Below are 19,821 nucleotides of genomic sequence, written 5' to 3'. Positions count from 1 at the left end.
ACAACAATATTTTTATTTAAATCGATAGTATCCTTTTGTGATTTATAAATGATATATAATAAAATGTGTCTAAAAAGATTTTTTACCGAGCGTCAGATCAAATTGAACGGTTGTTAAAATTCTGCAATTCAAAAATTATTAATCAATTATTACTTTTTTATTGAAAGGTTGTTTAAATTCTGCAATCCAAAAAATGAATGATTGTTTAAAATATTATTTAAGGGTACGTTTGGGTGACACAGGAATAGCACTAACCCAGGAATAGCTGTCATTCCTGACGAGCTATTCTAAATACAACACGTTTGGGTGAAAAAAAATGTTATTCTCAATAAAGGAATAGCTCGGGTTAGCTGCTATTCCACTATTCCTATGAAATGTTGGGTTAGCGGCTCTTCCGAACCCAGAAATAGCTACTATTCCGAGATATTCCTTGATGAACCTACTAAGTTCATTTAGATGATCGGTTAATTATCAATCAATCTAAAAATTTCTTTTATAACATTTAAAATATGAAAAAAAAATCACGACCAATTGATCAATCTAATATTGTTAGTAAATTATGTAGGGTTTTGACTTATGTTTTATCTTGTGTTTTCACTTTTATGTTTAATTATTAATTGAAACATGTTACTATTGCTCAAGTTTGTGTTTTAATGCAGGAATCATGTTTTAAGGTAATTTTACATCATATGGAGCAAAAATCGGATCCATTGGAAAAGCATAGCATGGGTTTTAGAGCTCTGTTACGAGACGTTACCCTATACGGATCAAAGCCCAATACGGGCCAGGAGATAGCCAAATCAAACAGCGACACTCTGTGGGTACGGGTCGTATTTCCCTATACGGTCTGTAACCAAAGCGCCCTTTGGTGAATAACAGTTCCAGCTATATCCAGATCAGATAATTTGGACTTCACTCAGATCTCCAGCCGCCCACTCACTCCTATAAAAGACATCTGGACTGAAGAGAACTCATCTTAGATCATTTTTGTATTATACTAGTTAAGTACCCGTGCATTGCAACGGGGATTCAAATATTATTTTGATCATTTTTTTTAAATATGATTCATTTTTATTTAATTTATTCATTATGTGTTAGTCAATAATAAGAGCAAACGATAATCTTAGCATTTGGTTATATATTATTTGTGAAAATAATTAATTGTAAATACATTAGTCAAATATGTGTCTAATGCTCTCCATGTCAGCCCTGCACATGTAGCATATATTCGTTATGATCCATCCTTTACCTAATAAATTTCATTAATTGATACTTAGAAACTTCAGCCATGCTTTCAGAAAATCAGAATAATTAATTGCATACCCAACTTTATGGTTCCGATCAAAACCTCAAATCCAAACCCCATCACAGAATGTCAGAAATCCCTCAAAATCAATCATCATAATCAAAGCTCATTGATGAAAATGCAAGATTTCAATTTTTCGTTTCCTTAATAGAAAATCAAAGAATTGTCTGAAAATGCAAATAAACCAGATTGAAGTCACATATGGATCCTGCTCGACACATTTCCAAAGTTACTAAAAAACAAAAATTAAGCATTCATTTTGTTTGTATTAAAGGGAAAAAAAGAAGTAGATTTTCTAGAACAAGCAAGCAAGAAGGTGGTGAAGAGGAAGAGAGAGAGCAATACCTGGGGAGTTCAACTCCTCTAATCAACAACAAAAAAGCAAGCGAGAAGGTGGTGAAGATCCAAACCAACTATTGGATTCAGCTCCAATAAAGTAAAGGAAGGACACCATATATGGCGAACACGCACTGCTAGGGTTTAAGCATTGCGAGCTGATAGCGGGCTGAGTGGCGAGAAAGGCTGAGCGACTGGGAATCAGGGGAAGAGCCGCGGTGTCAGAGAGGGGAGAGTTGCGGAGCTGGAAAAACGCGATTTAGGGTTTTTCTTCTTTGAGCGATCGTAGAGAAAGAGAGACTCAAAAGCCATTTTAGAGTGGCAATCTATGCCGGAAGTAGACTATTACTTGCCTTTTCTTCTTCGAGCAAGCCACAGAGAAAGGAGAAGATCGATTTTGAAAACGCGTCATTTGTGTCGGGAGGGAGAAACACCTCGAGAGACGCACATCAGAGAAAACACGTCTTTTGTTTGTTTTAAATGAAGCAATTTCCATGTGTCTCTTTATGTGACGAATATATTTATAACCAAATGTAGACTTCTACACGTTTGATAACATGAAACAGATATATAAAATCGAAATTAGTGATTAATGGCTGAGATTGAAATATACCATTGATAAGCGGCTAAGATCTAATGAATCAACGATTGAGATTTTGTCTGGGTGAATAGATGCTTGGGACCTAAATTTTTTTGCGTGATATTAGTAGTCCTGATATTTGATAGATTAGTAGAGAGGAGCGTGTAGAGACTAAGCAGAAGGGTACTTCGTGTATGGTTGTATCTTTCCTTTTATCTCTTGTAAACATGCTATTCAGCGACTAAGCATAGTTCTTAGGGTTGCGGTAAACCTTGTTACTCACGATACTTTGATATATATTTTATTTGATCATTGTTTAGTCTTTTGTTGTTAGATTGTTTTTGCGCTTTATGTTCGATCTTGCTTGATTTTGTTTATTAGTCTAGACCGCCACTATGATGGCCACACATGGAAGTTAGTCATTATTAGGTTAATTGGATCAGGATAAGAGAGAATAAAAATACTAGATTATTGGTGGAGACCTTAGCCAGAGATACTATTAATTGAATCAACAAGAGTATACATGGGAGTCTCGACATTCGCACATAAATATCGCATTGTCGTGCCTTACCATAGAGACACCCAATATGACCATACAAGGGACCTGATTAAGTGAAGTCTAAGATCTTTGGGCTAGTCACATATCTCCTTACACCACTCAAGACAAGCCTTAGCAGAAAGTCTCGATTGGTAGAGTGACTGCTAAACGAAAGAGGTAGTCACTAATTGGACTAGAAACACTCATACAACAACTGAAAACCAACATCAAATAAAATAAGAATCAAAGCGGATTGAAGTAACAAGGGTGTGTCAAAACCCTAGGAATTTACATCTCCAATTTATCTATTTTATTTACTTTTAATTTTTGCCAAATACAAATTTGATATCTGATCCAACAACAACTCTTTGATTTCAGATTTTGTCTAGCCTTTTGAAGGATTGTGATTAATTGCTCAAGACCTTAAATCTTATTCCCTACAGATCGACACTCGTTTATACTACTCGATAGGATTATGCGCTTGTAATCTGATCAAGTACAATCGGGTTAAAAATTTAAAAGCATAACATGATTTCACACATCACCAATCTAAAAATTAAGTATTGACAATCCAATTAGTCTGGCAAGTATGTGTGTAAATAAATTTAGATTTCTACACATAAAAAACATAAAAAAAGATGCATAAAATCAAAATAAGGCAGACTATTTGATTGGAGGGCTTATATTCAATCTGAAATTTTATCTTTTAATCACAGTCGTTATTGGATCAGGACATCTATGAGCCTAATAAAAGAACTAGTATTCTGCACGTGCTTTACTACGAGTTCAAAATTCAAACAAAAAATACAAAAAAATAGAAGCAAATCAGATCAAACATTTTCATCTTTAACAATATTTTGTCCTTTTTAATTCAATTATAATTTTCCTTTGTTTAATAATAAAATAAACTATTTTGTCTTTACCTCTCCATTAAATAGGAAGGTAATTAATATTTAATGAACAAAAATGTTATTTATTTTCTTATTTTGTTGTAATTAATAACATAAAAAGAGAAAAAGATTTGTTATCAATTAGTTGCTTTTGTGTCAATATTTATATGAAAAAATTGTTAAGGAGAAAATCAGTGTAGCGAGTGTTCAGAAAACTAAATATATATTTTAACACAATAAATATTAATACATTGCCACATAAATTTAAATTTACAATTGTAATTGTTTTTATTTAATCGTTTAAAATTCAGTAAATTAAATCACGGTCATTTGACATATCAGAAGATCTAAATGCTAACATAAAAGGAGAGAGAGATATTATGATTTTTAATATAGCGAGACACTAAACTTTCCAGCCTTCCGCGTGCCACATCAGCTCTCGAAGTTTTCTGAGAAAGTTCCTCAAAATTTTATATTATAATGATCCGCGTTAAATTGTTCGAACTGTAATAACGGGATCACAAAATTTTTATGAGAAGGATCGACATATTTTAAATCATGCGAGTGAGGTTAGCGTTGGCTAATTTCATCAGGAAAGTTTGATAAATTTAACTTTAAAATTTATTTGATTGATATCAAATAATGAATTTAAATCGTTGAACTAATCTAATTCATAAATAATACATGTACATGCATAATTTTATCTATACTCATTTAGTATAAAGTGAAGCACTAAAAAAATTAAAAGTTTACAAGTTATTTTAATGTGTTTATTTTTCATCATTTGGTGTCCGTTTAACTTTGTATTAAATGAATTAAAATTTTTTAAATTTTTGCATGCACATGCATTCGTGAAGCATATTGATTTTAATGATTTGAATTCATCATTTGAAGTCAATTCAATATATTTTGAATTTTTTTAAATCACAATTATTCATAAATTTTTGGACCTAAAAATTGTAAAAAATAGTAAAAAAATATAATAAATATAAAATTTAGTCTCTATGTATTTTTTTAATACAAAATCATGTTAAGCAGTTTAAATCAGCTACTTAAATCATAAAAACAATACATAATAACATAAAACACAAGAAGGCCCATACTTTATAAAGCATCCCATGTCCCCATCCCAAATTCTTCCCAATCAAATTTATGTATGGTGGAATATTTTTTTTTTCTTAACAAAAAATGGCTGAGTTATAAATAACCGCCCTTTTGTAATTCTGTTAACATTAACAAGCATGCAAACAAAGAAATTGAGAAAAGAAAAAAAAATGAAAGAGTAGTTATGTACTCAATACTTATTAATCTCCTGCTCTAAAAATAATTCTCAGGAGCTGTTGCAAGTATGTCTGGGACAAGGGTTTTATTTTCTTACTATGCTAATTTAATGTATTAAATTTTGGAGAAGGAATGACTGAATTAGGATTTAAAATAGTTTGGTTAAATATCATTTTGTAATATTATTTTAATAAAAAAATAAAGTGTAGATAACACACGATAATAATATATATAATACAAAAAATAAAAAAGACAATTCAATGAATTTACATGGAGAATTTTTTTAATTGTCATATTAGATATTATTTAAAAAAAATAAAATAAAAGACATGTGATCAAAATTACTAAATTAGATAGCAAGGTCTTTATAAAAGAAATCTCTTGCTGTGGTGCAGCAAAAAGGAAACCCAACTAATATAACTTTTTCGCTGAAACTCCTCAAAAAGAGGTTAATATCTACCAAAAAAAAAATAGTTAATACAAACCAAAAATGAACAATTAAATTATAAAATCATAAAGGTGCTAGATCCGCCTCTGGTTATTCCTTCCTCATAATAGCTATTAATTTGACCAATAAACTTGTTCCAAACATATTAAACAAAATAATTGAATATGGACTAAATTTTTGTGTTATTGTTGCAACTCTTATCTTACTCGATAGAGCGGATATGGATTAAATTTTTTGTGTGTTAACTTAATGGATATGAATATAGATAATTTACACTTTTAACCGTTTACCCCAATTCTTCTCTTTGCAAATTTATACTTGATTTATCACATATCAAAATCGTTGTTTGTTTTCATTAGAAGTGATCTACTTGGGGGTAGAGTGGAAAAAATGGCACGGCGGAGCCAACTCCGTCATGAAATGGCACGGTTACAGCACGGAACGGTACGGCAAGTGTATCAGTTACGTGCCGTGACCATCTTTAGAAAATTTAGCACGACACGATGCGGTACGCAAAATATTTAGTCGCGACACGACACGTAGTCACACGAGTCACGTGTAATTAGGCCCGTTAGATCTTAATCAAATAATGAATCTTGAATAAACTAATATAAATTATGATTAAATAGCCACGTGAGTCACGTTTAGACACGGCATGACTCACGTGGCATGACCATTCGCATGTCGTGACCACCCCTTGACATTTTAGTCACGACATGACACAATACATGAAAAATTAACTTGGTCGCGACACGACACAGCACGAGACTAAAATCACAGCGTGTTAATCACAGCACGTCACGACACGTTTTTTTCACTCTAACTGAGGTTATTCACATGCTTCTTTTATTATAACACGTTTTTGAACATGCTTAATTTTGCAAATTAATTTTGTTAGTATATCCAAAATGAGGAGGGTTCCAATGCCTTTCATATCTCATCGTACCTCATATTTTATATCTTTGTTTTCAAAGTCCAAATTATCAATCCGAACCGTTCAATATGATATATATACTAAAATATGGTTAGGAATGAAATTTTATAATTTTGGATTTTTTTAAGATGAGTAGAAAATTACTATTTTTTAAACGGATCAAAAACATTGTTTATCTATCTTAAATTAGTAAAAAGATTTCATCTCCATGTATATTTTAATATAAATATTATGTTAAACGGTTCGGATCAACAATTTGAACTTTAAAATCAAAGATATAAAATACGAGATACAATGAGATATGAAAAATATGAGATTTTTAAAGATATAAAATATGAGGCATGATGAAATATGAAAAATATGAGACACTGGGACACTTCTCATCCAAAATTGGGGAACTTAGAAACAATTATTGGTTGTTAATAAAAAAAAAATACTCTGGATAGTTATACCCACTTGCATATATGAATTTGAAGCTATTAATAATTTGGGGGACCGTTGAGCACTGTGCCATCAATGCCAACTCGGATGAGAAATACAAGGTCTTTCTCACACGTACCTAGAGAGAGAAAGAGAATGGAAATGGATGTACAGCAGCTGTATGCTATTGATGCTAGGCTGCTAATTAACTGTTTTGAATTCTCTATTTCAAAAATGTTTTGACTTAATACTCGGAGAATTGAAATGCGTTTTCTTTCATAATGTGCTTCTTCCATGGTTGGTTTTTGTTTGACTTTGTAAACCATCGGATTAATTTTAAATGATAAATTTAAAATATCAATCACAATCAACTTATTAGTTTTAAGTTTTAAATTTTTTAGTTCATCAAATAAATTAAGAGACTGAAAAAAAATTATATGGGTACATAGATAGTCCAAAAACAATACTATAATAATTTAAATTCATTATTTTAAGGTTATAATAATTTAAATTTATAATTTGAAGCTAATTCAACAACTTTTATGTGAAGTTTCATAAACGTTGCTCTCAAATACCATTTTTTTATCATTAAAAAAAAATAAAATACCACAAATTATGATAAAAATTCATTTTTGACAGAGACGTAGTTTGAAATGTGAACATAAATTGTGTCTGCGTATTCAATTTTTTTTTTTTTGGAGATATCAACTTTGATTTTACCAAAATCATGGTTCTTCAAAGTCAAAGTCAGATGAAAATTAGGTTAACCAAAATCAAAGTTAGTGTCCACAATTTGCAACCTTGTGAAAACTTTACTACTGTGGATAACGACAAGAGGTGAATTTGTCTTTACATGTTGTAATTTATTTTTTCTCGAATAAATTTATAGAAAGTATTCGAATTTATTTATTTACAATTTTAGATTTTAGAAGTTTTATTTTATTTTATATTTATTTTGGGACTAAAAATTTGATTGTTGGTTAGAAGCATTTTTTTTAGAGTAATTATTTTACTCATTTTTTCACTATTATTAGAATATTAGTATTTTCATCTATTTCAAAATCATCTTAACGTTACAACTATCATGAATGTTATTACACTAGAAACATAAATGATGTTATTCATCAACGGCAGAATTTTAATTAGAGGTAGGTACAATATATTGATAAGAGTATGTTCGCGTGAAAGCGCAACGCAAGTTTCGGTACGCTTGAGAGCGTACCTTTTAAAACCGCGGTTACACCTTCCGATTAGGGTTACAAGTGCACAACCCTATCGAGGAGTATAATCGGGTATCGATCCACAGGGACGGTTCCTTTATCTAGATATTTACTTATCTCGACTAAAGACTAGAAGTGAGAAAGAAGGAATTTTGGTATTTAATCTTCCTAAAGGATCAATTCAAACAATCAAACAATGCAATAGAATAGTAACTGTGCAAGGAAAAGTATAAACTGTGTTTTGATTTGGGATAAAAGATGTTTCAAGGGTTTCAGACTTCATCTCTGATTTGCCTCTAGTGGTACGGGTCTTACCAAGTTGGTACGGCTAGGCCGCACCAACCTGGTCCGACCAAGCCGAGTGGGGCTTGGTACGGGTAGGCCGCACCACTCTTGTAAGACCCGTACCGATGTACCAGTACAGAGCTTACAAGTTCGAGTTGATGCATTTCTTGCTGGTACCTCGTATTAAACTCTTCAGAAAGATTCAATTGACCATACCTAAGGTTCCTAAACCTCAACTCTCGTTTGTTGGCTCAAGATCTAGGTTTTGGAGTCAATTCTTCACCTTCTAGGGTTTCTAAACCTCAACTCTCGTGTTTTGGTCCAGATCCTCTAGTTGATTGATTGGAGATCTAAGGTATCCTCTAATCTGTCAATTAGAGGAGAATTCAACCTTTCGGCTTCAATTCGAACAAGTCTACCTAAAGGGATTGGTTTGGTTGAGAGAAAGCAATGGTCACATGACCTTGTTAGGGTTGATCTACCACTATAGGCACACCATATGCAATCACAGAAAGACAAATCAATCAAGACAAGCAAATACACAATCAATTCAATCAAAAGAGTTCATACAAGATCCAGATCAAGAAAAGCAACACAAATCAAGAAAATCCATCTACAAACCCTAGAAACAATGATCAACTACTCACAAGTCATAGATCTGTCTAGAAATACAAATAAAGAGATAAAGAGAGGCATGATAGAACTAGATCGAAGATCGGATGTGGAGAAGAGGTTGATCCGTCGATTCTCGCCTCTTCCTCTTCCTTCTTCTTCTCTCCTTGCTCCTTTTCTCTCTTTCTCTCTTTCTCTGAGCTCTCAATCTGGAATGGAAAGGAATCCTCGAAAATGGAGAGATCCCTCGCTTTAAATAGCCTCTGCCAAGATTTGAATTCTGTCAGGCGGCATCTATGTACGGCCCGTACCAAGGTGGTACGGCCAGGCCGTACAAGATGGGAGATGGGCTGAATCGGCTAAGTCTGGTAAGGGCCATACCAAGCCTGGTAAGGGCCGTACCAGAAAGTCCAAAAACACCATTTCTTCGTTTATTTTGCTCCAATCCTGCAGAAAACAAACAAACTCTCAGCAGTACCAAATTCTAAAGATATATCAATGAAATGCACATGATTTTGACAATTTAGAACGTGAATTTGGTACGAAATCAAGTCAAATATAGGCTAAATATGCGAGGTATCAGAGTATAATTTTTTTTTCTCCTGATGAATTGAAACGTATTAGATAGAGATTTAAAAAAGTCACAGTATGACCAGATACCTTATGACACAACACACTTCCGTCACAGCACGTGTGCCGATTACGTGTTATGATGAACGTCATGTATTCACATGACATTGACCATTTTTTGAAAATTGAACACGATAAGACATGTCATGAAAAATATTTGGTCACAGCACGACACATAGTCATGTGTAATTAAGACCATTAGTTCTTTATCAAATGGTGAATCTTAAATAAATTAATCTAAATTATGAAAAAAACAGTTAAACGTGACCAATTACGTTTGGACACGTCACGTGTGGTCACGACGCGATTGATATGTTGTGACTATTCACGTGCCATAACCATCCTTCCAAATTTGATCACGGCACGATAAGACACGTGATCTAAATTACATCATGACTAGTCACGACACGGTACATATTTATATCCTTAGTAGCAGACATTTTTTTCTCCTAACAAATGAACGATTCTTTTAAGTGGAGTAGCGAATTAGACTGCATCTTTTTTTTTTCTTTCTTTCTCTTACGTGAATCAATCTAGATTGACTTTCTTTTCCGTGAAATTTTCTTCTACTGGACTGTGAATTAAATCATGGAATAGTCATTATATCCATCCAGGAGTAGACATAATTATAAAATGAGGAGGGATCGAATAACATCCTTTTTTGGTGACATCGGATAACACTGTGTATTTTCAAAGTCCAAACGGTCGATCCAAACCGTTCAACTTGATAGATATGTTAAAATGTGCTTGCAGATCAAATTTTACATTTTTTTTTATTTTTTTTACTATTTATTAAGATGGGTACAAAAATTCAACGGTCTGAATATAGCGATTTTGTTAAATACTTAATAAATAGTAAAAAAATTCCAAAAAATATAAAATTTGATCTGCAAGCACATTTTAACATATCCATCAAGTTGAACGGTTTGGATCGACCATTTGAACTTTAAAAACTTTGAAAATGCACGATGTTATTCGATGTCACCGAAAAAGAGTGTCATCCGATCCCTCATCTTATAAAATAACACTAGATCTAAAACAAATTCAAATTCAGAGGTAATTAAGTGTCTATTTCTGACTCTTTTTGGGTCCGCCACTGATGTTTTCAATACCCATGCATTATCACATATTTTGTGATTGTGAGTTTAATATATGAATAATCTTTTTATGAATATTAAATAAAATTTAGAATGTTAATTTCTATCTTTCTATCTGGAGAAAAAGAAATCTCCAATATCACATAAATATTAACATTAACATCTGCGTCACTATAATTAGTTAAAACTGAAAAATAATGTTTGATGCCAAGGTAAATTTTCAAGCACTATCAACAATGATAAAAATCGATGAGATCTCAATAGGACCAGTATGAGATTTGAGTAACACTTGGAAGTTTGTACTTTCAACGGTAATCGAATCCATTTTTTTACTATACTTGGGAATTACAAATCACGGGTTACGGAATGGGTTGGGAGGAAAGAAACCGAACAAAACAACCGAGCCCTGCCAGGAAGTCACGTGGGTCCCGCAGGCCGAGGAGTCACCTCGTATCTCTGCAACGTGTCATTTGGCACTCTTGTCATCTTCCGTGATTGTGTTTTGCCAGAACAGAACGGTTCAACAGATAAAGTCGTAGATGCCACACCTCTCCAGTCAAACTAACACTGGAGACGTCCTTTACTTATTTATAGTGCGTGTTCTATATTGAATTATTATTAGAGGAGGGATCGGATGACACCCTTTTTTGGTGACATCGAATAACATCGTGCATTTTCAAAGTTTTCAAAGTCCAAACAGTCGATTCAAACCGTTCAACATAATGGATATGTTAAAATGTGCTTGCAGGTCAAATTTTACATTTTTTGGAATTTTTTTACTATTTATTAAGTATTTAACAAAATTGTTATATTCAGACCGTTGAATTTTTGTATCCATCTTAATAAATAGTAACAAAAATTCAGAAAAATATAAAATTTGATCTGCAAGTACATTTTAACATATCCATCAAGTTCAACGGTTTGGATCGACTTTTTGAACTTTGAAAATACACGGTGTCATCCAATGTCACCAAAAAAAGGGTGTCATCCGGATGACACCCTTTTTTGGTGACATCGAATAACATCGTGCATTTTTAACCAATGAACGAGTTAACGACTTAGAAATTCACTATTTAAACTGTCAAATAAAATATAAAATATAACAAGTAAAATGTAGCAAGCAGCTTAATCAAATATAAGTACATATGAGAACACAAAAATATAAAGTAAATATTATTATTCTCCGATTTATTATTTTTTATAATATTTGCCGCACATGTCTTTCTTTATTTTTTTTTTCTTTCTTCCTTGATTTTTCATTTTGTGTTCTAAACGATAAAAATTAATACGATGATGAATATCTTAATCATTACAATAGATAAATTCATAACAAATAATAATCATAAATTTATATAAATAAACAACAATAAATTAATGATAACAATAATGCTAGTAGGTTGCTGACACCAATAAATATGATAGTCGTCATCATCATCATTGTTGTTGTTGTTGTTCTTTTTTTCTTTTATTATTAAAATTCTAATTCATCTATTTATTATTTATTAAACTACACACATGATACTTTCATATTATATTAAAAGAATTAAGTTACAAGTATGATACTTGTAATATTAAATTCATTAAAAATTATAATAAAATTGTAGCACAACCCAATGTTTTGAGTTTAATAAACATGTGGACCAATTTGCAAAATTGATTTTAATAGTATTTTCATTTGGATACCCAAGAGTTAAAAATTTGGCATGCTGATAGATTTCATGCTGAAGGAAAACCTTTGTTTTTGTAGGCGTTAAAAATTTGGCATGTTGATAGAGTTTTCTTGTCAGTTTTATATCACATAAATCTATAATACAGATAAACTATCTATCATTTTATAATTTTTAATTTAATAATTATTTGATTTCTTAATCAGTATAATTGTTTTTTCAACTAGCTCAAATAACATAATTGGGCTTTCAAAAAGGCCCATGATGGATAGCGTTTCGTGGAGGCCCATTTTACTTGCATATTGAACGAGAACTTGGCAATTCTAAACAAAGTGTGATATAAAAGAAGTATATCATGATCTTCCATTCATGTAAAGAGAGAACAAAATATGATGCAAGCCCACCAAATTACACAAAATCTTCTTCCATTCATATACAACAAAAGTACTATACAATTCTCCTTTCTTGTTTAAAAACATGTCAATAAGGTCTGTTTATCCTATATTGACATGAATTTGCAAATTATAGCTTCGAATTGGCTCCGATTCAGATCGAATCGGCTTGGTTATAAACTCGTCGATCATGTTGCTATATAAGATATCGACTCAATAAGGTCCCCAACAGCTCAAATACATGACGATGCGGAGCGACTCCTCGGATTTCTTCGCCTTCTCATCCGTGTAAACTTTAGAAATCCTTTTCACTTCAGAAAAAATGCCAATTCTGCTCTTGGCATTATTTTTTACGGACCTCAATGCATAATTCCACCGGCAAAGCCCTGCTTGGTCCTTGAGAGCCTCGACTGTACCCAAGCTTGCTGCTATGATCAAAGACGCTGCTGTTGTTTTTGTTGTTATTGGTGCCATCTTTTCTTTACAAGATAGTTAGATTTGGAGTTGTTTGTGTTGATGGCATGCACTGAATGTTTATTTATAGAGAGGGAAAGGGAAAAGGTTTAGAAAGGTTTAGAAAAGACAAAGGAGATGTGGCAGGGAAACAAGGTGCTGCATTTTGAAAATAAGCTCGGTTTTGAGGCATATTAATTAGATATTCATCAGTTCAAGTATATCTAAAAGTAACTGTTTGCCGTAAAATTAATTATTTTCCAGCAAGGCAAATATGAAAATTTGATAATTTATTTTGACATTTAAGTTCTAAATTTTAAGTTATGGTTGTTTTTAGAAATAGAAACATAATAAAGATACATAATGATCGGATCTATTCACAATCGTATTCCGATTAAGATTACATGCTACGCTCTGAGCTCCGATGATACTGCACTCTTAGCTCTAGTCGGCTTCACTCAGCTCCGATCTTCCTCCCTCTCATTCTTCTCTCTACTCCAAGAGATAGTACCAAAAGAGAGGAGATATTGTGTCGAAAATAAGACTTACAAAGAGTGAAAATAACGAAGCTGGGTGGATGAGGATGGAGATTGGAGGGGGATTGGATCGCTGGCGGCTGGCTCTAAGGCTGTGTTCCAGAACAAGAGGGTAAAACTTCATTAATGGAAGGGAAGGGAAAGAAGCAGGGGGTGAAAGAGGCTCTGCATAATGATCGTACACTCCAATTTGAAAGTGAAAGATTTTGTTAAAATTAACACGATTCTCACCTCATTTTCTCTCCGCACAGTAACTGTTTTCCTCCGTTCCCTCTCCGATTCTCCCTTTCTGGAGCATGTTAAGTGGCAACTAACCGAACAGACTGGCGACGTCTCCCCTCCGCATAGTGATTTCTTCTTCCCTTTCTTCCACGTATCCTTTTCTGGAGCTGACCCTAAAGTTCGCTCTTTAGAAAGTTAGGATTCAGTTTATTTTTCAATTTGTAATATGCCTGAGACAAAATTTAAAACTCTTATCTACGAATATACAAAAATTTAACAACTGCAATGATCCGTTTATTTTCTAATTAATTATTTTGTATCAAACAAACTAAAAAGATTGTGAAATTTCACTTAAAACACACCTTCAATTTTAAATCAAAATATTAACGCAAAAAAAAAATATCAACTTGCCACTAAAATATTACGACATAAATCCTTCCTAAAAAAACACTGTATCACTATCACCAAATTCTTCCTGAAAGTTTGATAATTTGAGGTTAAGCCGTGTGAGATTCTCATCACAGGCAGATCTATATGGAAACAAAAATGATAATTAATTAATCTTCATTCATGTTTAAAATTTATATAATTATACATAATTTTAAAGTAAAATACATTTACGATAAAATTGACCCTCATATTTAACTTAAAAAGCCTATATAATTGACCTTCAACGCTGTGTTTAATTCCAATGGCTTGAATCTAAGGTCCGTTTATGAAAGTGAGAATAACATTCTCACTTTCATCCACATGAAACAAATGTCATGGGATATTTTTTTTGTCCCATAGAAAGTAGATCCTAGATAACACAAAACAAAAGCAAACCATAAGCTGGTTTCAGAATTCTGTGTCCAATATACAAGGGACAGTTTTGTTTGCCTCCACAAGTACAGTAACAAGATTCACATATTATATCTAAATAATTTTTTTTTTGTGATGCTGAACCGAACGTCGTATTATTCGGTAGACCGAATTAAACCCGAATAATACACGAATTTTACGAACTTTTTCTGAATTTTATGAATTGTTCACGAAAATTTTCCGAATTTTTCCCAATATATATATATATATATATATATATATTTTTATTGCAGGACTGAGATCTCTGATCCGAATAATTCTGAATCATTTCCAAATCGTGAATTTTTTACCTCACTTTACCGAACCCGAATAATTCATTTGTCACTGTGTCCACAAGTGGGAATGGGGGCGGGGCCGCTACACTGCCTACACATCGGTATAACGGTGCAAGATAACACAGATACAAATACAACCATTGCTAGCTTAGGTCATTTTCATCATACGCAGCGTTGGTGCGGATCAGCAAAAAGATAAGTTCAGCCACGCAATTGCTAGAGGTTTTCATTGTGGTATTCAACCGAATAAAAAAAAGTTTGAATTAAATGGTTTGATTTTATGGTTTAAATTGATAAGTTGAATTTGTAAATTACTTTGTTTTTTTTTTTTACATTTAAGTCGATTTAGATTTTTCAATATAGAAAAATCGAACCGATCAAATTCTGTATATTTCACTTTCTTGAATGAAGAAGTTTTTTGATTTGGATATTTTAAAATATCTAGATATATATTTTGTATGGAAATGAACATATGTAATGTCGATAACTTATATATAATTTATATTTATTTCTATGATTATTAAATATATTTGTGTTTGTATTGAATTTTCATACTTTAAAATTTAATTTCTTTTTTTAATTCAATAAAATAAATCAAAATTTATTTTATTTATTTAGGTTCGGTTGTTATTTTATTGACAAGTTTAAATCAGTTGATTCGGCTATATCTCTGAAAACTGAATAAAATTTTATTTTGACTATTTTAATTATATTATAACAGACAATCCAATAAATTCCCTAACAATTGCTCTACACTTTTTTTGCGCAAAGATCAATAGATATAATTTAATTACTAAAGCAAACAATGTTACAAGTGCACCTTTACAACATCGAGTGTTGTGTTAGATTTTTGTCTAAATATCTATTTTACCATTAAAATCTGACGTAATTAATAGTTAATAAAATATGGATATAAATCATATAACTATGAAGTGTGCAATGAAGATAAAAATAGACTTCAATATGCCGAAATTGTTTCAAATACCATATTTAAAAAAAATAAATCAAAACACTCTCGTTTTGGTAGATTTTGATTTTTATCCAGGCTGCACAGTCAATTTGCGGACTAAAATACTAGAGTCCGCACACCCAGTTAGCGACCCTATTTTTGTTTGGGCCCTGAATTCTCATCCCCCCATTATCCCCCAATTTTATTTGTTCAATCTCGTCCACATTTCTCACGATCTATAAGAAATTTTGCGAATTTAAAACCAAGAACGTCTTCTACGCAATTTTATCTTTCAAATGAGATCTATGATGACATATTTTCAAGCTCGTCGTAACACAAGTATTTATACCTCGTCATTTAAGTATTTATAACTAGTATTTTACACATATGACACTGCTGACATTTAAAAGTATTAATATCAAGTATTACAAGTATTTATACCTATGCACTGAAATATTTATACTTATGTGGTCAACTATTTTTGTTAGAGAAAAGTTGACGCATGGACGATTGGGAAAGGTTGATGCGGAGATGCATGGTCCACAATTGGGGATAAGTACTTACAAGTATAGGTATAAATACTTGCACGATGGGGTATAAATACTTGTGTGACGATGAGCCCGAAAGTATGTAATTATGGATCTCATTTGAAAGAAAAAATTACGTAGAATACGTTCGTTGTTTTAGATTCGCAAAATTCCTCATAGATCGTGAGAAATGTGAACGACATTGAAAAAAAAAATTCACCTCTAAAAACGTGTATGATTCTTCTTACCATGTAGTTTGAGTGGTCCCCCCATATAGTCATATCAAGTTAGACATGCAAGTATTAATATTTTAGTTTGCAAGTATTAATTTATTATCTTCCAAGTATATATACCTATGAATTTAATTAAACTTGGAAGACCACAGTGTTTTGAATAAATTTAATTAAACTAGTTAGTTAAGTTAGTTTATGGAAGTTAAACACGATTGGGGATAAATACTTACAAGTATAGGTATAAATACTTGCACGATAAGGTATAAATAATTGTGTGATGATGAGTCCGAAAGTATGTTATCATGGATCTCATTTAAAAGATAAAATTGCGTAGAATACGTTCGTGGTTTTAAATTCGCAAAATTCCTCATAGATCGTGAAAAATGCTAACAACATTGAAAAAAAAAAAACTCATCTCTAAAAACGTGTATGGGGGGTTTAAGAGATGGGGAATGATGGAAGATGAGAGTGTGGGGATTTATATAATTATCTTTTTGTTTTAAAGAACATTTATTAACTGGAAGAAAAAAAAAATCAAGTGTATCTGCATCTTTGCTACTTGGCTAGGGGTGAAAACGGAGCCAGATTATCCGGCGGATATCCGCTCCGTATCCGCATATAATCTGAATCCGAATTAAACGGATTCAAATAATTCCAGATACGGATTCGGATAATTTTTTAATATCCATTGAAAATCCGGATTCGGATACGAAATCCTAAACGGAGCGGATATCCAAACTATCCGAAACCCAAGACTTAAAAATTATTAAAATTAAAAAATATTTAAAACCCATTACCACAGATCCATTAGCTGGATCCGCAGACCCGATCAAGTTCCAAACCCACTATGCGAGTTCGAATCCGTTCAAGTAAGAAATCTAGAGCCCCAACTTCTTTTATAGCTTCTCTAGCACTTCGAATATTGTGGTTTAAGCTCTAGCGCTTCGAATATTGTGGTTTGAAATTGTGGGATTAATGAAGGAATACAAACCGGAGGCAGCAACCAACACTTCTTGGCGAATATCGCTCCAGCCTCCAGCTGTCCAGCACCTTTCTTTTCTATTTTATATGGGTTACAACTTCTTACTTTTTATTTTATATGGGCTGCATAGCCTGCATGAGAATTTGTTAAGTGGTCTCTCAACAAACCATCAATCAAAATAGAATATTAATATTGTACTGCTCTTAGCAATTTACAGTTTATTTTATATGAGATTTTTTAAATTAATTAAGATGCTGGAAAATTTTAATATTTAATATAAAATGCATAGTTATCATTAATATTTATATTTAATTTTTTAATTAATATTTGTATCTTAGAAGTTCATATATCTTAATTATCCGACCATTATTTGTTTTATATCCGTATTCGAATCCGTATCCGTGGACTACCCGTTCCGTATCCGTATCCGTTTAAGTCGGATTTGGTTTTGAATTTTGATATCCGTTTACTATCCGTATCTGTATTCGTATCCGCTCATTATCCGACGGATGCGGATATGGTATCAGCATTATCCGCTCCGTTTTCACCCCTATACTTGGCTGGTCGTTTTGACTGGTTTGTGTCTTTTCTCCACTTCGATGTTTGTGTTAGTTCACCTGAATGCTTGATTCAGTTCTTTAAAGTTGAGTGTTGAGGAAAATATCAACATTTTAAATTATTGCTATGATAATATTGTTAAATTTTGAGAAAAAAAAAGTACTTATATAGTGCCTATTTATAATGAGTTATAGAATTTAAAGAGCCATTAAAATATTTTCTAGTAACATGATTTGCTATATTATTAATTAATTCCAATTAATATCTAATTAGTTTGTTATCAATAATTAATCTCTAATTTATTCATTACCTTGAACATAGTCTAAATATCTCAGTTTGATTTCTGTCCTTCTCACTTCTATTGTTTCATTCAATAAATTTAGTCGGCTATTGATGCAAAATCGATGGTTTAGACCTGATTTTAAAAATAATTTTGTTTAAAATCCTTAAGATCAAAATCACATCCTTTCGGAGACCACCGCTTTAATTTTGGCAGAAACTATATATCTTTTTTTTGTCTTGTAGTTAATAAATGTTCTTAGGCCGCAGATTAATTTATTCATTACCTTGAACATAGTCTAAATATCTCAGTTTGAATTCTGTCCTTCTCACTTCTATTGTTTCATTCAATAAATTTAGTCGACTATTGATGCAAAACCGATGGTTTAGACTAGGGCTGCTCATAAGTCGAATTGAGTCCGAGTTGAGAACAACTTGGATTCAACTCGCGAACTTATAAGCCGAGTTGAGTCCGAGTCACTAATCTAGTTTTGAGTTAAAAACTATGATTTGGAATCAATTCGCGAGCAGCTCGAGTCGAAGCGAGTCGACTTGTGACTCATAATGTAGTACATAGTGAGACAAACTAATTTAATTCGAACAAAAAAAATAATACATAGTTTACCAAAATAATACACAATTAAAAGCAATACATAATGAGATAATGATCAACACATAATTAAATAGTACATAATATGAAAAGGTGAGGTGGACAGAAAGTGGGGAATGGGGAATTGGGGATTAGGTTTAGTCGCTTCTCTGAATTTTTTTTTTTAAAGTTTTAAGCTGCAATCTGAAAAGAAGGTATAAGGTTTTAGGGGCTCAAAAATTAGAAATATATGAATTAGGGTTTGGTGTGATGAGTCCAACCGAGTTGATTCCGAACCGAGTTGGGGGTAACTTGGAATCGAATCATAAATCAACTGAGTCAGTAAACTTGAGTTATAGTGAGTTGAATCTGAATTGAGTTTTGAATCATGAGCTTTTTGTGCACCCCTAGTTTAGACCCGATTTTAAAAATGATTTTGTTTAAAATCCTTATGACCAAAACCACATCCTTTCGGAGACCACCGCTTTAATTTTGGCACAAATTGGTTTTTTTTTTTTGCCTTGTAGTTAATAGATGTTCTTAAAAAAAAAGTGGGACCACAGATTGAATCTGCGGACTCCGGTCTAAGACCGCAGACTGGTTGTGCGGTTTCCATTAAATGAGGCTGCAGATTGGCTGTGCGGCCTGGTTAAATATAGAATTCCCTCAAAACGGAGGTGTTTTGGTTTTTTTTTAGGGATAATTTCCTGTGTACTCATAT

The 19,821-nt window shown here is 32.3% G+C and overlaps 2 protein-coding genes across 2 annotated transcripts in view; one reads left to right on the top strand and one right to left on the bottom strand.

The window, feature by feature from the left end:
* Positions 1-10,044, top strand: part of ABCC13 (multidrug resistance-associated protein 11) — a 64,990-nt gene extending 54,946 nt beyond the window's left edge. The window contains exon 36 of the mRNA XM_078315074.1: positions 10,035-10,044. The gene's annotated coding sequence lies outside the window, so the exon portion shown is untranslated. The remainder of the gene's footprint in view (positions 1-10,034) is intronic.
* Positions 10,045-12,817: 2,773 nt separating this feature from the next.
* On the bottom strand, positions 12,818-13,110 carry LOC144565546 (uncharacterized). The gene has a single exon (XM_078315336.1). It carries the CDS (start codon positions 13,108-13,110, stop codon positions 12,850-12,852), a length of 261 nt encoding a protein of 86 aa, XP_078171462.1. The 3' UTR covers positions 12,818-12,849.
* Positions 13,111-19,821: the final 6,711 nt, after the last annotated feature.

Source organism: Carex rostrata, chromosome 14 (genome assembly GCF_964058835.1).
Source record: "Carex rostrata chromosome 14, lpCarRost1.2, whole genome shotgun sequence".
Taxonomy (NCBI): Eukaryota; Viridiplantae; Streptophyta; class Magnoliopsida; order Poales; family Cyperaceae; genus Carex; species Carex rostrata.
The sequence above is the reverse complement of the archived record's forward strand: the minus strand, read 5'-3'. Positions and strand labels throughout refer to the sequence as shown.